An 18070-nucleotide genomic window follows, 5' to 3' on the forward strand; every position below is an offset into this window, starting at 1 on the left:
AATGGTGTGGTAACTTGCCTCTAAAAAAAAAAACAAAAAAAAAAAAAAACATAATAATATTATTCTTGATATCACTAGAAATAAAAAGCTTTTGAAAATGTGTTTGCCATAACTCCATCAGTATCACCAGCAAAGCAGCTTCATTATTATCCCATTAAAGAAGAAGAGAATTGTGCGCTGCATTTCAAGATTTCATAATTTGCCACGTCACGAATGTTAGCTCTCCATTACGAACGCTAGTTTACAAGACCGATCGCTTCTGGCTCGTCCTTGCTTCCGAGCATACGTGTTTGTACTTTGGACTTTTGTCCGACGGACTTGTGTACACACGCTCGGAAAATCCGACAACAGACATTTGTCTGCGGAAAAATTTAAAACCTGCCATCCAACATTTGTCCGTGGAAAATCCGACAACAATTGTCCGATGGAGCGTACAAACGGTCGGATATTCCGCCAACAGCCTGTCATCACACATTTCCCGTCGGAAAATCCGATCGTGTGTACACGGCTTAACATTTGCAAGTGCAGATGTACGCTGCAAGGGCATTTGCTCCACAGCAAAGTAAATGAGGTAAAGCTTCACTTTGCAAAGAATACCCAATCACATGCAAGGAAAAAAAAAAACAGCATTTATGCCTGCACATGACCGGACGATGGAAGTCAGCAGAGCTTCTCTTCATTTTGTAAAGCGCTGCACAAACTGTTGGCGCTATATAAATCCTTTATAATAATAATGTAATAATTTACTAATCTCTGGCACAAAGCCCTTGCAAAGTGCTCTGTCAATTTGCCTATAGTAAATCAACCCAGCTGAGCGTGTGCATTACTGTAGGTGAGCCTTCTAACTAATTGGGATTTGTTCACTGAAAGGGCAGAGACTGTTTACTTTTCCAAGTTAACATTAACAGAGCCTAGTGAATAAGGTGGAGTGTTGTGTAATCATGTGTAAGAATAAATCTTATTTTTTAATTTGTTTTAATTAATTGCCCTTGTAAAAGATTGGGTGGAGCATGGCTTCACCTTAGTCACTTAGCTCACTTTGCTGCTTTAGTAAATCAATCCCACGAACTTGCACTGCCTGAAGGACCAGCAGTCATTTACTTTATACAACAAGGTTTTTAAAATATTTTCCCAAACTGAGGCTGGAAGTGAAAACTGAGGGCTTTAAAGCAACCCTATCAGTCACAAAGAAAATCCTAATGGCAATGACTATATGACACAGCATAGGGCACTGTTTCTCAACTCCAGTCCTCAAGTACCCCCAACAGGTTATGTTTTCAGGATTTTCCTCAGATGAAATGGCTGTGGTAATTACTAAGGCAGTGAAACTGATCAAATCACCTGTGCAAAATAATGAAAAGCCTGAAAACATGACCTGTTGGGGGTACTTGAGGACTGAAGTTGAGAAACATTGTCATAGGGGACGGATGATGAAGGCAGCCAGTCATGGGTATTCAACACTTGTACTGAAGGGTCCAGCAGAGGCTAAAGAGCTGGAACAGATACGAGAAACAGGCCACCAGGCAGGTGAGCATAATACTTCTTCTATTACAGAAACCTGCAATTAGGACTTTTTTGGGACAAATGACAGGGATGTTTTAAGGCTTAGATAAAATAATCATTTAGGCACATAGCTGCCGATGCCTAAATCATTTGCCCCCTGAAACATGTTGGCTGTTTTTCACCAACGATTAAAATGATCTTGGACGTTTGCATTTGATTTTGGCCTGGCGCTTCTTTCTTTATTTCTGTGTACAAGTTAGAAATCCTACGTAAATGTTAAAAGTTCTGAAATATGAGCTTTGTAAAGTGAAACAAATCTACAGTTGAAACTCTTATTTTACAGCAGCAAGAAGGAAAATAAAAAGGCAGTCCACAATGTATGCTATTATAGCAAAAAAAACAATCCAAATCTGGTAGATAAGTATAGTGAAGAGGAAACCATGGCTGTATAGAAGCATAGCAGCTTAACACTTTCCCTCCTACCAAATCCATATTAGCCCGTAAGACTTTACAACAAGCTTTCTCAACTAGCGTTCCATGGAACTCTAGGATTCGTCCATTGGTTACAGTGGTTCCTTGAGCCTCTCAGATAAGTTACCACTAACATCATTTGTCTTTGGCAGCTATCTGTGGGAGGACATTCTTACTATTGACCATCAATATGTGGGGCATTCTTCCCACTGATCACCATAGTAAGGGGCAATCTTCCCATTAACCAGCAGTGAAATTGGACCCTCTTCCACTGACCATGTAAGGCCCCTTTCACACGAGAGGTCTGATCATGTCTGCCTGTCTATTTTTCAGCCAGACCTGATTAGACCATCCATTCTCATCTATGGAGTGGTGGATGTAAACACACTTGTGTCTGTTTACACCCCTATACCTCTAATCTGATCCAATCTGGCAAAAACAAATGATAAGTTATCAGTTCCCCTCCATATGGTCGGATCAGAGGGCATAGAGCAGAGCGGGCTGTGTCCATTCCGCTCTGCATAAACTGAGAGGACCTGCCCGCTCTGCTCTGCTCAACGGGGGATCAGCGGACAGATCCCCTGGTGAGCAAATCATAATTCGGCCTGTGTGAAAGGGCCTAAAGGGGCACATAACTGACCACCAATGAAATCGGGCATTGCACTGACCACCAATGTAAGGGGACATAGAGCTAACCACCAATGTAAGCAGGCACTGCACTGATCTCAAATGTAAGGGGGCACATAACTGACCACCAATCTAAACAGGCATTGCGCTGACCACCAATGTAAGGGGACACAGAACCAACCACCTATGTAAACAGGCACTGCACCACCCACCAATGTGAAGGGGCACTACAATTTTTATGGGCTGTGTTTTTTTCTGGTCTTTATTACTCTTTTTTAATTTGATTATTATTTTTGGCCCATGTACTGGTATTATGCACAGATCTTTATACCTTGGCATTGTGTGATGTCCCATGCACATTAACACTTATTTGGTTACTGACTGCGCCTCTGTCTCAAACAAATGCTCGTAACTCTCCTTTCCTATTAAACAATAAAAATGATTGGAAAATAAAATAGTTTTGTTGTCTAGGGCAGCCCTGTTTTTTAAATATGCTAAGTATGCCACATGCCCAATTCTATTATTTATTCTCATATGCTCTAGTTAGCACTAATGTCCTGTAAGCTGTAGATGCATTAATTAGTAGGGGTTCCCTGAAGCCAGAAAGTTATTTCAAGGGTCCCTCCATGTTAAAAAGATTGATAAAGGCTGCTTTATAACCTAATGGAGTGATGTATTCCAACAAGAGCCTTGTGGTTAAGTGACTTAGTGATGAGCAGGGAGGTCAACTCCATAAGTAATGGCCACTTAAAGTATGATGTACACCCTCTCTTTAACTGGGGGATAATAAAGGATCAAAAGACAGCTAAAGATGTATTGTTATTTATTAAAAACCGAGTGGCCAGCGTTAAACATATTCTAAAAAATGGAATCCAAATTTCATGTTGCTCTGGCCCCCACCCATACCTCTTCTTACTCCGGCAGACCTGTGCAGACTCACGTGCATAAAAAATTCTCCGGCAAGAAAATAAATACATTCAGAGCTTATTACAGAATTTCAAAGAGAACGTTTAAGGGAAATGTCTGCCTCAAAAACTGAGAAATGGCTATGGAACCGACATGAAATCTTCTTTCAGCTTCAATGTGAAACAATTTCCTGAATCATTATTAAAAAGACCCTTTTTCTAACTTCTGGCCGAGGAAGAAAGAAAACTGCTGCCAGGACATGTTACAGCCTTGCCCCAGCTATTGGACACATTGCAGACCATTAGATTATATCCAAATCACAAGTTTTTAAAGTACCCTGCCACAGTGAGGCTATGATTTATGGGATACATAAAAGCTTGAAAACTGTGACGTCTAATCACCTAACACCTCACCTATATATGTTGTATTGTGAATCGCGTTCAGCAGACTAACATATAAATATAGAGTTTACATAGAAACAATGTGAATTGGATTTCTCCACTTTATCTCAGTCAATTCTCACTTTCACAGCAGTTCTTGAATTTCCTGCTTTTGGCACCTAGTACTGCAATATGATGATCTTTTCATTATATGTCTGCCAGATGTGGTAAGTGTAAGGAACCCTGATTAATGTGTAAAATATAGTAGGTCAATAAAAATGTTTCTTATTTTTCTCTAAAAGTTTAAAAAAAGGGGGGGGGGTGATATGGGTGTTTAAAGGGAAACTATAGTGCATTTTTCAGTAAATAAACTTTAAATGTTATGCAAAAGTCATTTTGATGGTACTTATATGCTTGCTGTTCCATATTTTGATGACTTATTTACATACGCAGGTTTGTGGAGTCTCCCTCTAGTGGCTGTTGAATGTATCAAGCACCACAGTAAACAAGCCCCCTAATGCATTGTTCATCACTACTAAGCAGGAAGAGGCAACTTATGCAATAAAACACAACTCCAGTCAAAAATTTTTGATTTTGATAATGATGTCTATGTGTCTTTGTCCCTATCCTATTGGGGAACTCTTATTTCCAACCTTTAATGTAATAAGTCGCTAATAGGAAAACTACCCATACATTTAGCTGCATATATGTATGAATCTGCAGATTTTTTTGGGGGGGGGTTGAGCTCTGCTTATGAAAAAGTATAGTCAATGTTAAATGTCAACAAAGAGTGGCTCTGTGGACATAGCCTTGTCCTATCAGACTGTATGAAGTGAATGTTTAGAGAAAATGTCCGGTTGATGGTCCAGCTCGACATGTTTAGCGCCACAGCACTTCTTCAGGAGCTTAAGAGTTCAAATTAATTTTTCTAGGCAATTTTTTTTTTTTTTGCCTAGAATTTTTTTTGAACTCTTAATCTCCTGAAGAAGCGTGGTGGTGCAAAACATGTTGAGCTGGACCATCAACTGGACATCATCACCCCACACAGCAGTTATCCTTGGGTATTAGGAGATTGGGGATCTTTTTCCCATGACCCCTACCACTGTGTATTACCTTGGGAGCTCCACTAAAGTCCATTTTCTTTATACATTCACTTCCTATAAGAAAGTATAACCAGACAGTGGGGAAGTGGAAAAAAAACTAAAAAAAAAGTCCTCCTCTGAACCAGTGCAAAGCAGAGTGGCCTATTCAATCACAAAAAAAGGGAATTATTGATTATTTTAGGATAGTTGCCCCTTGGCTAATTTTACATTCAGATTTACATGTTATAGCACAGATACAGCATTATCTTATAGAATAATCTAATTTTGAACTGCATGCAGCTGTTTCAGACTTGTTGGCTATCATGCATGGAAACAATGGCTTCTACAGAATGCATGCTTTAAACCAGTGGATCTGGATGTCAAGTTGACCAAAGGCCAACTACATCAAAATGAACAATGCTAGTCAAAGAACATATTGTCAGCACAAAATGAATCTTCAAAATAGTGTCCAAAAATGTATTAACGTGATTACAACACAGCAGTAAATAGCAATGTTTCAAGCTAACTCAGGTCTCCTTCAGTGGGTATGACATGTCTTATGAAGGGTTCTCTCATGGCTCTGAAACAATACAATTTTACTGCTGTGTTATGGTTGCTTTATTATAAATTTTGGATGCTGTTTTGAAAATCCATGGTGTGCTGGCAGTGTATGATTTGACTTGTGTTGACACTGGTTCCCAGCTGGTAGTTGCTACAGCACCCACTTGCTTTAAGCCATTTCCAGGAGCATGTGCAATTGGAATATTCTACTTGATTTATATCATGAACAATAAGGCTCGGTTCACACTGATGCGAAATAGGATCCGTCTTGTGAGACCCCAAGTCGGATGACATATGAAATGTAATGTTTCCCTATGTGTGCTGTCTTAACTGATAGTACACAAGTCTGTCCAACTTTAGAAAAGGTTCCTGCACTACTTTGGGCTGACTTTGATATGACTTCAATGCCACAGAGTGTAAAAAGTTACATCAAAGTCTTATCAAAGTCGCATTCCAAAGTGACTTTGGAGTCAGGCTAGTGTGAACCAAGCCTAATCCCATTATTTCTAAGGTTTGTGATGGAATGAGCTACTATGTTTTGAACTGGTTCAATGGAGGGCTTTGGGCTACCTTTGGCCTACCTCTATAATATGAGGCTATATCTATGCTGCAGCAGTTCTGGATGTTGGCCCAGGGGCTTAAAGAAATCACTTGCATGACTCTACCCACTATCCCAAAATGAGGAATAATCTTCTTATTTTTGGGATGCAAAAAGAAGGCTCTACTGTGCTTAGCTCTGATTATACCATTTTTCAATTTATGGTTAGCATAAATGATCCGATTTGTGAATTATATTTGTAGGGAAAAAAAAAGGAAACTAAAGTAAAAAATCAAAATCAAAACAGATAGAAATATTTATATTGCAGGATAGAATAACCTAATAGCATGGGGCTATAGAGCATAATCCAAAGCCGCTCTGGTTTTACATTGTCAATTATATATAAGTTTAACATAAACATTCAATGACAGAAACCTTCCTTGGAAGTTCTCTCCTGCACAGCTGTACCGGACACAAATAAATGCACATACCTACAGCATTGTTTACATTTTTACGCATGGTGCATAGAGGCCCCGTTCAAACATCCCTGCACTTCAAATGGAGGTTTATGATCAGATATCTTATATTACTTTCAAGCCTATACCTCTCAGACTTTTCCATTTTATTGCTTTGTCTATAACCAGTTCCTGTTTGGAATGTCAATTTACTCTTAAACTAGTTTTAATCAGCAACATGTTGAAAAGATTCCTCCTTACAGGAGGTACCCAGCAGCCTGTGTGCTGTATCCTATAAACTGCCCAATAGTATCAGGCATACAGCCTACACACATGATTTAAAGGGGAAATACAAATGTGGAATTGGGATTATCATTATTTTGCTACAAATATTTATTTTCTATTTAATTCCCTACTGCAAAGTGGGTGTTGGCAACAATTCTCTTTAAACTTTGGATTTTAAGAATCATTTTTACAATAATAAAACAAAATTAAATCTAATAATATTTGCTTTTATAAAAGCATAATAACAATTCTGAATACAATATATTACTATAATAAATTATTTTTTTTATACTATTACAAAAATAATTATAAATATTAAATATAATCAGATCTATGAATATGGAAAAATAGAAAAGAATTGGGACTTTATAGGTGCTGAAACCTTCTCCCAGAGTAATTATCATCATCATTATCATGCACAGTCATAGGTTAAAAATAATTAAAAATTTATTTATTACAACATTCATTAAAAGTATGCCTAATGTTTACCATTAGACATACTTTTAATGAATTTTGTAATAAAGAACATTATTCTTTTTAACTTATGACTGTGTATGGATAGTTACTCTGAGAGAAGGTTTCAGCACCTATAAAGTCCCAGGTCTTTTCTATTTTTGCATGTATATTTAATGAGGATGTGGTGCTGATTTTTCAACTGAGCTCGCACTTTTAGTTAGGTTTATAATCATATCTCTCTCAACAACTCCTAATACAAAAATATAAAAATATGGATTTCTTTATTTTAAAAATATTAACATTATATTTTAAAAAAATCTAATCATATTTGCTTTGATGAAGGCCATGAAGGCCTAAAAACCTAATATACTATAATATGATATAATAAAATATAATATCTCTAAAAACAGGTGCTCAAAAATAGATGAACCACTCTACCAAGCACTCATGGGCAGGAAGTCCTCTAATTGTAATTACAGCACCCTACTAAGTTCAGCTGCCACTATAAATGCACTCAATAATTCCAAGTGTCACAAATAAACAATCTAAGCAGCGCTTTGTGGGTAGAAATGGAGTGGTGCATGCACCAGCCACCCCTCAGCCGCTGACTCCCATTTCCCCATCTCCTTATGCTTCTTGATACTACTGTCTGGTGAGGGTTGAATCTGAAGGGAGTGGTAACTCATGCAGTGTGGTGCAGGTGACTGGTATTAGAGAACATCCGAGAACTACCCCATGGATGTCACTCATGTAAGAACTGGTTATTTTTTTTTCACATGGTGGACTTTATATGAACATAATCACCAGGGCCATCTTTAATTTTGACTGGGCCCTGGGCAAACATTTTCTTGCCCCCCCCCCCCCCCCCCCTCCATTCTGAGACATACAAAAAATAGCAGGTAGACTCAAAATCAGTTTACTGCAGCAGATCACGCAGCGATTGCACTTGCTTGCCAGAGGTTACAGCCTATCCTTACTGCTCACTGGCTGGTTTCTAGAGGTTACAATACATAATTTCTGCTTGCCGATTGGTTGCTAGAGGTTAATGTACATTATTAGCGCTCGCTAATTGGTTGCTAGGGGTTACAGCACATCATTACCACTTACTGATTGGTTGCTAGAGATTAAAGCAGAGCACTACTGTTCGCTGATTGGTTGCTAGAGGTTAATGCACATCATTATCTCTCACTGAGCAGTGGAGCAATCCCAAATAATTGAGCAAATAAAGGGGCACATTAATACACATACTACAGGAGAGTGTCAGAGAGTGCAGACATACTACAGGAGAGGTTCAGAGACTGCGGACATACTGCAGGAGACAATCAGAGACTGCGGACATACTGCAGGAGATTACCGGAGACTGCGGACATACTGAAGGAGACAATCAGACACTGCGGACATACTGCAGGAGATTACTAGAGACTGCGGACATACTGCAGGAGATTACCAGAGACTGTGGACATACTGCAAGAGACAATCAGAGACTGCGGACATACTGCAAGAGACAATCAGAGGCTGCGGACACACTGCAGGAGACAATCAGAGACTGCGGACATATTGCAGGAGACAATCAGAGACTGTGGATATACTGCAGGAGATTACCAGAGACTGCGGACATACCGCAGGAGATTACCAGAGACTGCGGACATACTGCAGGAGATTACTAGAGACTGCGGACATACTGCAGGAGATTACCAGAGACTGCGGACATATTGCAGGAGACAATTAGAGGCTGCGGACATACTGCAGGAGACAATCAGAGACTGCAGACATACTGCAGGAGATTACTAGAGACTGCGGACATACTACAGGAGACAATTAAAGACTACGGACATACTGCAGGAGACAATCAGAGACTGCAGACATACTGCAGGAGACAATCAGAGACTGTGGACATACTGCAGGAGATTACCAGAGACTGCGGACATACTGCAGGAGACAATTAGAGGCTGCGGACATACTGCAGTAGATTACCAGAGACTGCGGACATACTGCAGGAGACAATCAGAGACTGCGGACATACTGCAGGAGACAATCAGAGACTGCGGACATACTGCAGGAGACAATCAGAGACTGCGGACATACTGCAGGAGATTACCAGACTGCGGACATACTGCAGGAGATTACCAGAGACTGCGGACATACTGCAGGAGACAATCAGAGACTGCGGACATACTGCAGGAGACAATCAGAGACTGCGGACATACTGCAGGAGACAATCAGAGACTGCGGACATACTGCAGGAGATTACCAGAGACTGCGGACATACTGCAGGAGACAATTAGAGGCTGCGGACATACTGCAGGAGATTACTAGAGACTGTGGACATACTACAGGAGACAATTAAAGACTGCGGACATACTGCAGGAGACAATCAGAGATTACGGACATACTGCAGGAGACAGAGACTGCAGACATTATATAGGAGATGGTCAGAGAACTTTCAGCAATGCACAGCTTTACAGTTGAATAACACAGCTCAGGGTTTAAACATTCAGGCATTTTATGGGTGTAAGGACATACCTGGCCAGCCAAACTAACTACATACATTCAGGTGTGTGGGCGGGGCTTCCACTCTCTGCTCTCACTACAACAGCCAGGAGTTCCACTGATACTTTGTTGGGGGGCCCGCGTCACCCGTGAATTGGGGCCCCGATGACAGCTTTGCAGAGTGCGCAGAGGACACGGGTGGATCTATTCCCGTGCTAGCCAGCTGAGAGCCAGTGATCGGAGTGGGAGTGTCATTGGAGCTCCCGGCCCCACCCCCGGACCTCTGTATTCACCAGCCAGTATAGAGGGGGCAGGGCCGGGAGCTCCACTGACGCTCCATCTCCGATTGGGGCCCATGGCAAGTGCCCCGTTTGCCCTACGCTAAAGACGGCCCTGATAATCACAGTGACAATGACATCACAAAGCTCCTAGTTCACTCCCTGGTCATCTCTCGCCTTGACTACTGCAACTCCCTCCTCACGGGATTACCTTTACATACGCTATCCCCCCTTCAGTCCCTCATGAATGCTACTGCCAGACTCATCCACCTTACCAACCACTCAGTGTCTGCTACTCCTCTCTGTCGATCCCTCCACTGGCTTCCACTCACCCAACAAATTAAATTCCAAATTCTAACAACAACTTAGAAAGCTCGTTTTCCTTTGTTCCTCTCAAGACCTCCTGCTCTCTAGCTCCCTCGTCACCTCCTCCCATGATCGCCTCCAGGACTTTTTCTGAGCCTCTCCTTTTCTATAGAACCCCTACCCCAATATGTCAGACTGTCTCCTACTCTGCTTGCTTTTAGACTCTCCCTGAAAACCCTTCTCTTCAGAGAAGCCTATCCGGCTCCCACCTAACAACTGTACTTTTACTTTAGCCATCAGATCATACCCACAGCTATTACACTTTTGTATCACTTGTCTCTCCCTCCTAGATTGTAAGCTCTAACGAGCGGGGCCCTCTGATTTCTCCTGTATTGAATTGTATTGTAACTGTACTGTCTGCCCTACTGTTGTAAAGTGCTGCACAAACTGCTGGCACTATATAAATCCTGTATAATAATAATAACAATCACCATTGGGGTGTGTGTATGCATGCACCACTCAATTCCTACTCACAAAGCGCTGCTTAGATTGTTGTAATATAATATAATATAACTCTAATACAATAAAATATAAGAATATGATTAGTTTTTTTTGTAAGAGTAAAAAAATTAAAAAACACTTATACTAATCATATCTGCGTTCATGAAGGCCTATTAACCGAAAATAATATAATATAGGAAGAATAATTATTATTATTTTTAAAACAATATGAAATATTAAAACAAATTGAATAAATCTGCTTTAATAAAGGCCTATTATAATCCTTAAAAAATGTTTCATGGTTCACCGTTTGGGCTTTAAATATTCCCACAGGGATTTCATTTACTTGGTAAACCAAAAAAAAAAATAGTATGGGATGTTTATTTTGGTTTAATAATCAACTATGTTTTTTTATCCTCCTGAATTAAAAATATTTTATACTTATCTCTTCTGAACATTATACCTCCTATGCATAGAAACTGATTTTTTTTATACTGGCAAAAAAAAAATATATATATATATATATATATATATATATATATATATATATATATATATATATATATATATATATATAAATGAAATATTTTGAAAACTATATAAATAAAAGAATTAGTGCAAAATATTTAGTTACAGTATGGGCTTATAAAAAAAAAAAAAAAAAACAGATTTGATGAAGCCAGGGTCTTTATGCTGGCCTGTGTACATTTACTTTAATTAGAACTCATCTAAATTAGACCGCATGTATAAATAGCTTTTTCTTTAACCGCACATGATTTTTGCTGTGGGATGCTGAGAGTGGGAAAGTTAAGTAAAATTGCAGAAAACAATTGCCAGAAAGTAAAATAATCCAGCTGTTTACTAACATCCTCCTAGTAGATGGCGCCTTTTTTAACCATTGTTTTTTAATTGATGCTTTCCTATGCTGTACATTCAGTATACAAAATCCAGTGACGATGATTATATATAGGCACAATAACACAAATAAGGTTCAAACGTACGCGCACATGGGATATTTGTACTTTAAGTAGAAGTTCATCCTAACACTAAAATCTGTAAATCTACAGGCATCCACAATCTAAGACTAACCTATCTAGCCCTGTAAAGAAAAAATCGCTATACATACCTTTTCTGAAGCCGATCCAGTCCCACGCTGAGCTGTCAGCGGCGGCTTATCTGTGGAGGTGGGTGCAGAGGAGGCACCCGTCGCCGAAGACCCGGATCCGCTTCAAAAATGTATGTATAGCGATTTCTTCTTTACAGGGCTAGATAGGTTAGTCTTAGATTGTGGATGCCTGTAGATTTCTACTTTAAAATAAATATGTTATGTAATATCATAACACATCACATGTAATATGTTTGATTAAGAGACAAGTTTAAGTTTTGTTGTTCTCTAAATGCTGTTGAAAAAATATCTACATCATATATCAAAAAGCATTATTAATATCCTACTCTTTACTATGTTTATCAGTGTAATGCAAAGTGTAATGCCCCGTACACATGGTTGGATTTTCCAACGGAAAATGTTCGATGGGAGCTTGTTGTCGGAAATTCCGATCATGTGTAGGCTCCATCGGACGTTTTCCATCGGAATTTCCGTCACACAAAATTTGGGATCTGGATCTCAAATTTTCAGACAACAAAATCCATTGTCGTAAATTCCGATTGTGTGTACACTATTCTGACGCACAAAGTTCCACGCATGCTCGGAATCAAGCAGAAGAGCCACACTGGCTATTGAACTTCCTTTTTCTCGGCTCGTCGTATGTGTTGTACGTCACCGTGTTCTTGACGTTCGGAATTTCCGACGAGATTTGCGTGACCGTGTGTATGCAAGTTTGAGCCAACATCCGTCAGAAAAAATCCATGGATTTTTTTTGTCGGAATGTCCGATCAGGGCATAAGGGTGTGTAGTTGTCCATAGCATACAACCAGATTCTAGAGTTTTTGTCCTCTCGCCCGATCATTATACCTATAATGGTTGTACAACGCAGTCGATTATTTATGTTTCATTGAAAAAAAATTTGACTTCAACATGGTGGTAACATTGTACACATTGATCTTTAAAACAAGTGCCAAAATATAGAAATGTTAGGCATTTATCTATATCAAACGGTTCTTAGAGATGAATGCACAGCTAGTACCTTGGAGGGCAGAGCTTAGTGTTGCAGGCTCTGGTCATTGCAGGTGGACGCATTGAGCTGTCACAGGAAGAGTTGTTCACTATTCGTTTGGTTTGGATATGAAGACATGCTGCTATAGCTTCTTGTATTCCTGGAGAAATTAAAAACAAGAATAAAAAAAGGGAAAGATATTTTTGAGTGGAATAGTCTAAAGTGTAACAAGATATATCTCTGAGCAAAACCTTTTCTTTAATTTTTGGATAGAATGAGAAGGGTAAGGCTCTTTATCAAGTTTTACTGCTATGTCTCCACTGGGGAGATTTATCACTCTTTTTGTCCTGGTGATCGATGTCACTAAGAAAATTGGGGAAAATCCAACATTTTAGAGTTGTCCACATGAGAAGTGAGGAGAAATCCTTCAACGGAGACACCTGCTTTGGGGACAACTGTCTAAGTGGGAAATTTCCTTCACTGTGGAAGATTTTCTCTAACTTCGCAACAGGAAGTGAAATAAAATGTCCCCAATGATACACATACAAAACAAAAATAAAAAACAGAAGGGGTTTAACCCTTCTTTACTATTTCCAAAATGTTAAAAAATGTAAAAGCTTTGACTTTACACACACATTAGAGGTATACTGCAGGCAGATACAAAAGCACAGAGTTATGCAGTTATCTATTCAATTAAAAAAATGATTAAATATAATTTTCAAAGCAACTAATTTGTGTCCCTGAATCTGAGTTGATACCAAGAATGTGTAATCCCCTGTAGAGCAGAACTCACACTAGGAACGTGAGGGGCCATCAGGAGCCAATCAGGTGTATGCATGTCCTGACAAACAACATGCTGGAAAGAGGAGAAAAAAAGTGGGAAGAGCTCATCAGTCTGCTGCTGATCCTTTACTGTTCAATCTAAAGCTGGATACAACCAGGTGACCAAGGTATATTACTTAAATGCAGCAGAGAAAGGTAAGGTCTCCAACCTGGTTGCACAGTCTAACGGGTCTAAGTATAAGGACTGGAAAGACAGAAATACAACTACTGAGATGAAGAAATTTATAGGAATGAATGAAAAAGAATAGCTACAGCAGAGATTTCCAAAAGAAATAAAATTCCCTATTTAAATGTGGCCCCTAATAATATCGAAGGGTCTATCCACCGCTTACTTGACAATAATAGTAAAATCATCTGTAACATTTTCTTTGTTAAGCAAACATATGTGTAGTAGGTCAAACACAATAGGGGCAATTTACCAAAGACAAATAGACTGTTCACTTTGAAAGGGAATTTCCCTAGAGCTTAGCCAATTAACTGACACTTTGCTCAGTTACATCATCCAATCATATGCAAGCAAAAATTCTGTATTTTGTATTTATTTTTTTGCCTTGCATGTGATTGAGTATTTGCAATGTGAAATCTCACCACATTCACTAAGCTCTTGGGCAAATTCTCTTTGTAAAGTGCAACTTCACTTGCAAAGTGAACAGACAATTTGTCATAAGTAAATCAACCCCATTACATGCTATGGTTTACTAGAATACCGATTTTACCAGCAGGGGCAGCTGAGGTCAGCAACAGCAACATTCTGTCCTGAGATGACCTTCCTAAGGGTAGATCCCTCTGTCTTACATATGGCAGGATCGCAAACAGAGGAGGAGATTTATTCAGTTTTTCTGGAAGCACTTGAAGCAACAGACAACATATCATGCTTCAACTGTTACAATCACAAAGCAATCCTTATTAGTTATGAATCTTTACTCATTACATGACTTTCTTGGGTTTCAATTGCATGGAAACATTAATATGATACAGGAGGGTTAGGAGTATGTTTATATTTTCAATGCGAGTGTATTTATTATACCATTTTAATTAGATTTAAATAATTGTCTCCTGCCATGTACTAATTGGGAGCTCTGTTTGCCTATTTGTGAATGCTCAGCTGTCCAAATAACACAATAATGAAAAGGTGGTTTTAATTAAATATAGAAATATGCATTTTATTACATGGTAATGATGCCAGCATTGTTTCAAGCTCAAAATTTGTTTCACTGTGAAGGCCAAGTGGTTGGGTATATAATGCCCACTTTCATTTTGCCATTTCTTGAAAATTCTTTGTTTTAACTAATAAAATGTATTCAGTTATACGTTTTTACTGAGAACAATTTATTTGAAATGACATTAGAGGTATTGATCTGTGCACTGTACCTCCCGAGCAGCTGCTGGAGCATGGTGTGAAGCCAATGTATTCCCAGTCATACATTTCAGTGGAATCTTCCCATTCTGGAGGAAGTTCTGATGCCAGGGCAGATGTATCACCATGGCATGATTGCATATGGCAAGTTCTTTCCAGGGCTGGCTTTTCATCCTCACATTCTTCATCTGGCAATTCTAATTCAGTCTGGGTGAACGCCAACAGAATGCGGCACTTGATTTCCCTCACCTGCACGCCTCGACCACATGTGACACTACAGGGGGACCAAGCTTCTGGGATAAACCTGTGTAGACAATGTAAGAGTTTAGGGTACACTACTATGTACAGTATGCAATATAATACTGCCTAGTAGGGCTTCAAATTAAAGTGAACTCAGAAGTTGCCTGAAATGTTCAAATGTTTCTTGAAGCAATGGGTCATAACATTTCACAAACAATTGTGTATAAATGTAGGGTCCTATTCACACCAGATGTGTGGGGCAGTTCCAATGCATACAAAATATATTTATACAGAATCTGTAACAACCAGCATGATTCAAGTGAGGAAGCCCTTCACAAAACTAAACCATAAATATCACACAAGAGAAATGGATATGGGCTCAACCTCCCCCTGAACTCCAAAATTCTTATGAACCCATGAATCACACCATGTGATGACTCCTTATTGATTAAAATCACATATCATACCTTTATTTATTAACAACAAACAGTAAACATATTAAAAACATACCAACCACTAGGGTCGAGCCCGCGTACGAGTCGAGCGTAAGTTCGGCTTGAACATCGGGTGTTCTCCTGTTTGCCAAACAGCAAACATTATGCGGTGTTCGATGCAAAGTCGAAAGCCGCGGAACACCGTTAAAGTCTATGGTACATTAACATGAAAAAACAAAAGTGCTAATTTTAAAGGCTTATATACAAGTTATTGCCATAAAAAGTGTTTGGGGACCTGGGTCCTGCCCCAGAGGACATGTATCCATGCAATAAAAAGTTTTAAAAACGGGCGTTTTTTTCGGGTGCAATGATTTTAATAATGCTTAAAGTGAAACAATAAAAATGAAATATTCCTTTAAATTTCATGCCTGGTGGGTGTCTATAGTATGCCTGTTAGGGCCGGTTCACACGGGGGCAACTTGTCAGGCGACCTAGCCGCCTGACAAGTCGCCTCCCGTTCTGTACAATGGAACCGTTCTAATCGGAGCGACGCAAGTCGCTCCGACTTAGAAGAAAGGTTCCTGTACTACTTTGGGGGCGAATTGCATAGACTTCTATACAGAAGTCGTCTTGCAAGTCGCCCCGGCAGTCGTGTGCAGGTCGCCTCGGTGAGGCGACCTGCAAGTCGTGCCGCCTCTGGTGTGAACCGAGGCTAAAGTGGCGCAGTTTTCCCGTGTTTAGAACAATACCACAGCAAAATTACATTTCTAAAGAAAAAAAAGTCATTTAAAACTGATTACAGCTGTAAGGGATCGTCGGGTCTCGGCAACAGAGATAAAACTCATTGAAAAAAACGGCATGGGTCCCCCCCCCCAGTCCATTACCAGGCCCTTTGGGTCTGGTATGAATTTTAAGGGGAACCCCAAACCAGAAATGTAAAAAAAAATTGTGTGGGGGTCCCCCCAAAATCCATACCAGGCCATTCAGTTCTGGTATGGATTTTAAGGGGAACCCTGTGCCAGAATGTAAAAAAAAAAAATGGCGTAGGGGTCCCCCCAAAATCCATACCAGACCCTTATTCGAGCACGCAATCTGGCAGGCCGCAGGAAAAGAGGGGGGACGAGAGAGTGCCCTCCCTCCTGAACCGCACCAGGCTGCATGCCCTCAACATGGGGGGATGCTTTGGAGTCTGATCCCCACAACCCTTGCCTGGTGGTTGTGGGGGTCTGCGGGTGGGGGGCTTATCGGAATCTGGAAGATCCCTTTAACAAGGGGACCCCCAGATCCCAGCCTCCCTCCCATGTGAATTGGTAACGAGTACATTGTACCCCCACCATTTCACAAAAAATTTGTCAAAAATAGTAAACAAGACAGGAGACACTTTGAGACAAGTCCTTTATTAAAAGATAAAAAAAATTAAAATGTCCCGCGATGTAGATCCATCTCACGCCACCTGATGAGCCGAAAAAAGAAAAAAAAAGCCGCAACAGCTCAGCCTCCATGGGAGGCTCCCGACGAGTGATGCTTCTTCTCAGTGACAGCTGTTATATAGCTGAGGGCGGGGCCACTCAGTGACATAAATGGGTGACCCCGCCTTCCTCCTACATCACCTGGCATGACGTGGCGTAAATCCAGAGCAGAAGTAGGTTGAAATGTCCACCATTTATGGATGACTGCTTTTATACCTTACTCAATCCCCCCTACTGCACACAGATGTAATCATGTTTAAATATTGGTGAGCGATGTTTTCTCCAAACTGATTTAAAGACAATAAGTTCCTATAAATATCGTGGTCCAGAGGAGGCGGCAGAATCCATACATAATGCTTGTGTGCAATTTCAAGATCTCTAATTACCGCCCTCTCACAGACTAAGATTCAGGCAGTATTAAAGCACTAATTTGTGCAGAGAAGGGAGAAGGACTCTGCCCTTGCAATGAATGCAACATGAGCAGCAATAAAAATGCAATAAAAAATATGCAATTACAATTCATTACTCTTTTTACCATCATTAAATAATATACGTCATTGTGGGGATAGACTCATGGAAACACAAGGTAAAAGAAAAATACCCCTATCTTTATATTCCCTAGTGATACCATCCCAAGTGGCTCACGCTCCCAATTACAAAACTGCCACATTGTGCATAACACAAAAGTCAATCATGAGCCATCACCTTCCAACAATTATTTAAATAACAACGTTTCTCAAAAAATAATCTCTTTTGATAATATAAGCTCCAAAA

The 18070-nt window shown here is 39.9% G+C and overlaps 1 protein-coding gene across 2 annotated transcripts in view; it reads right to left on the minus strand.

Moving 5' to 3' along the window:
* ADAMTSL3 (ADAMTS like 3) overlaps nucleotides 1-18070 on the minus strand; it is a 754066-nt gene that overhangs the window by 107148 nt on the left and 628848 nt on the right. For both annotated transcript variants that reach the window (XM_073618577.1, XM_073618575.1), the window contains exons 16-17: nucleotides 15168-15457; nucleotides 12984-13113 (exon numbers count right to left, since the gene is read on the minus strand). In XM_073618577.1, coding sequence (XP_073474678.1) covers nucleotides 12984-13113; nucleotides 15168-15457 — 420 coding nt within the window. The remainder of the gene's footprint in view (nucleotides 1-12983; nucleotides 13114-15167; nucleotides 15458-18070) is intronic.

Source organism: Aquarana catesbeiana, linkage group LG03 (assembly GCF_042186555.1).
Source record: "Aquarana catesbeiana isolate 2022-GZ linkage group LG03, ASM4218655v1, whole genome shotgun sequence".
Classification (NCBI taxonomy): domain Eukaryota; kingdom Metazoa; phylum Chordata; class Amphibia; order Anura; family Ranidae; genus Aquarana; species Aquarana catesbeiana.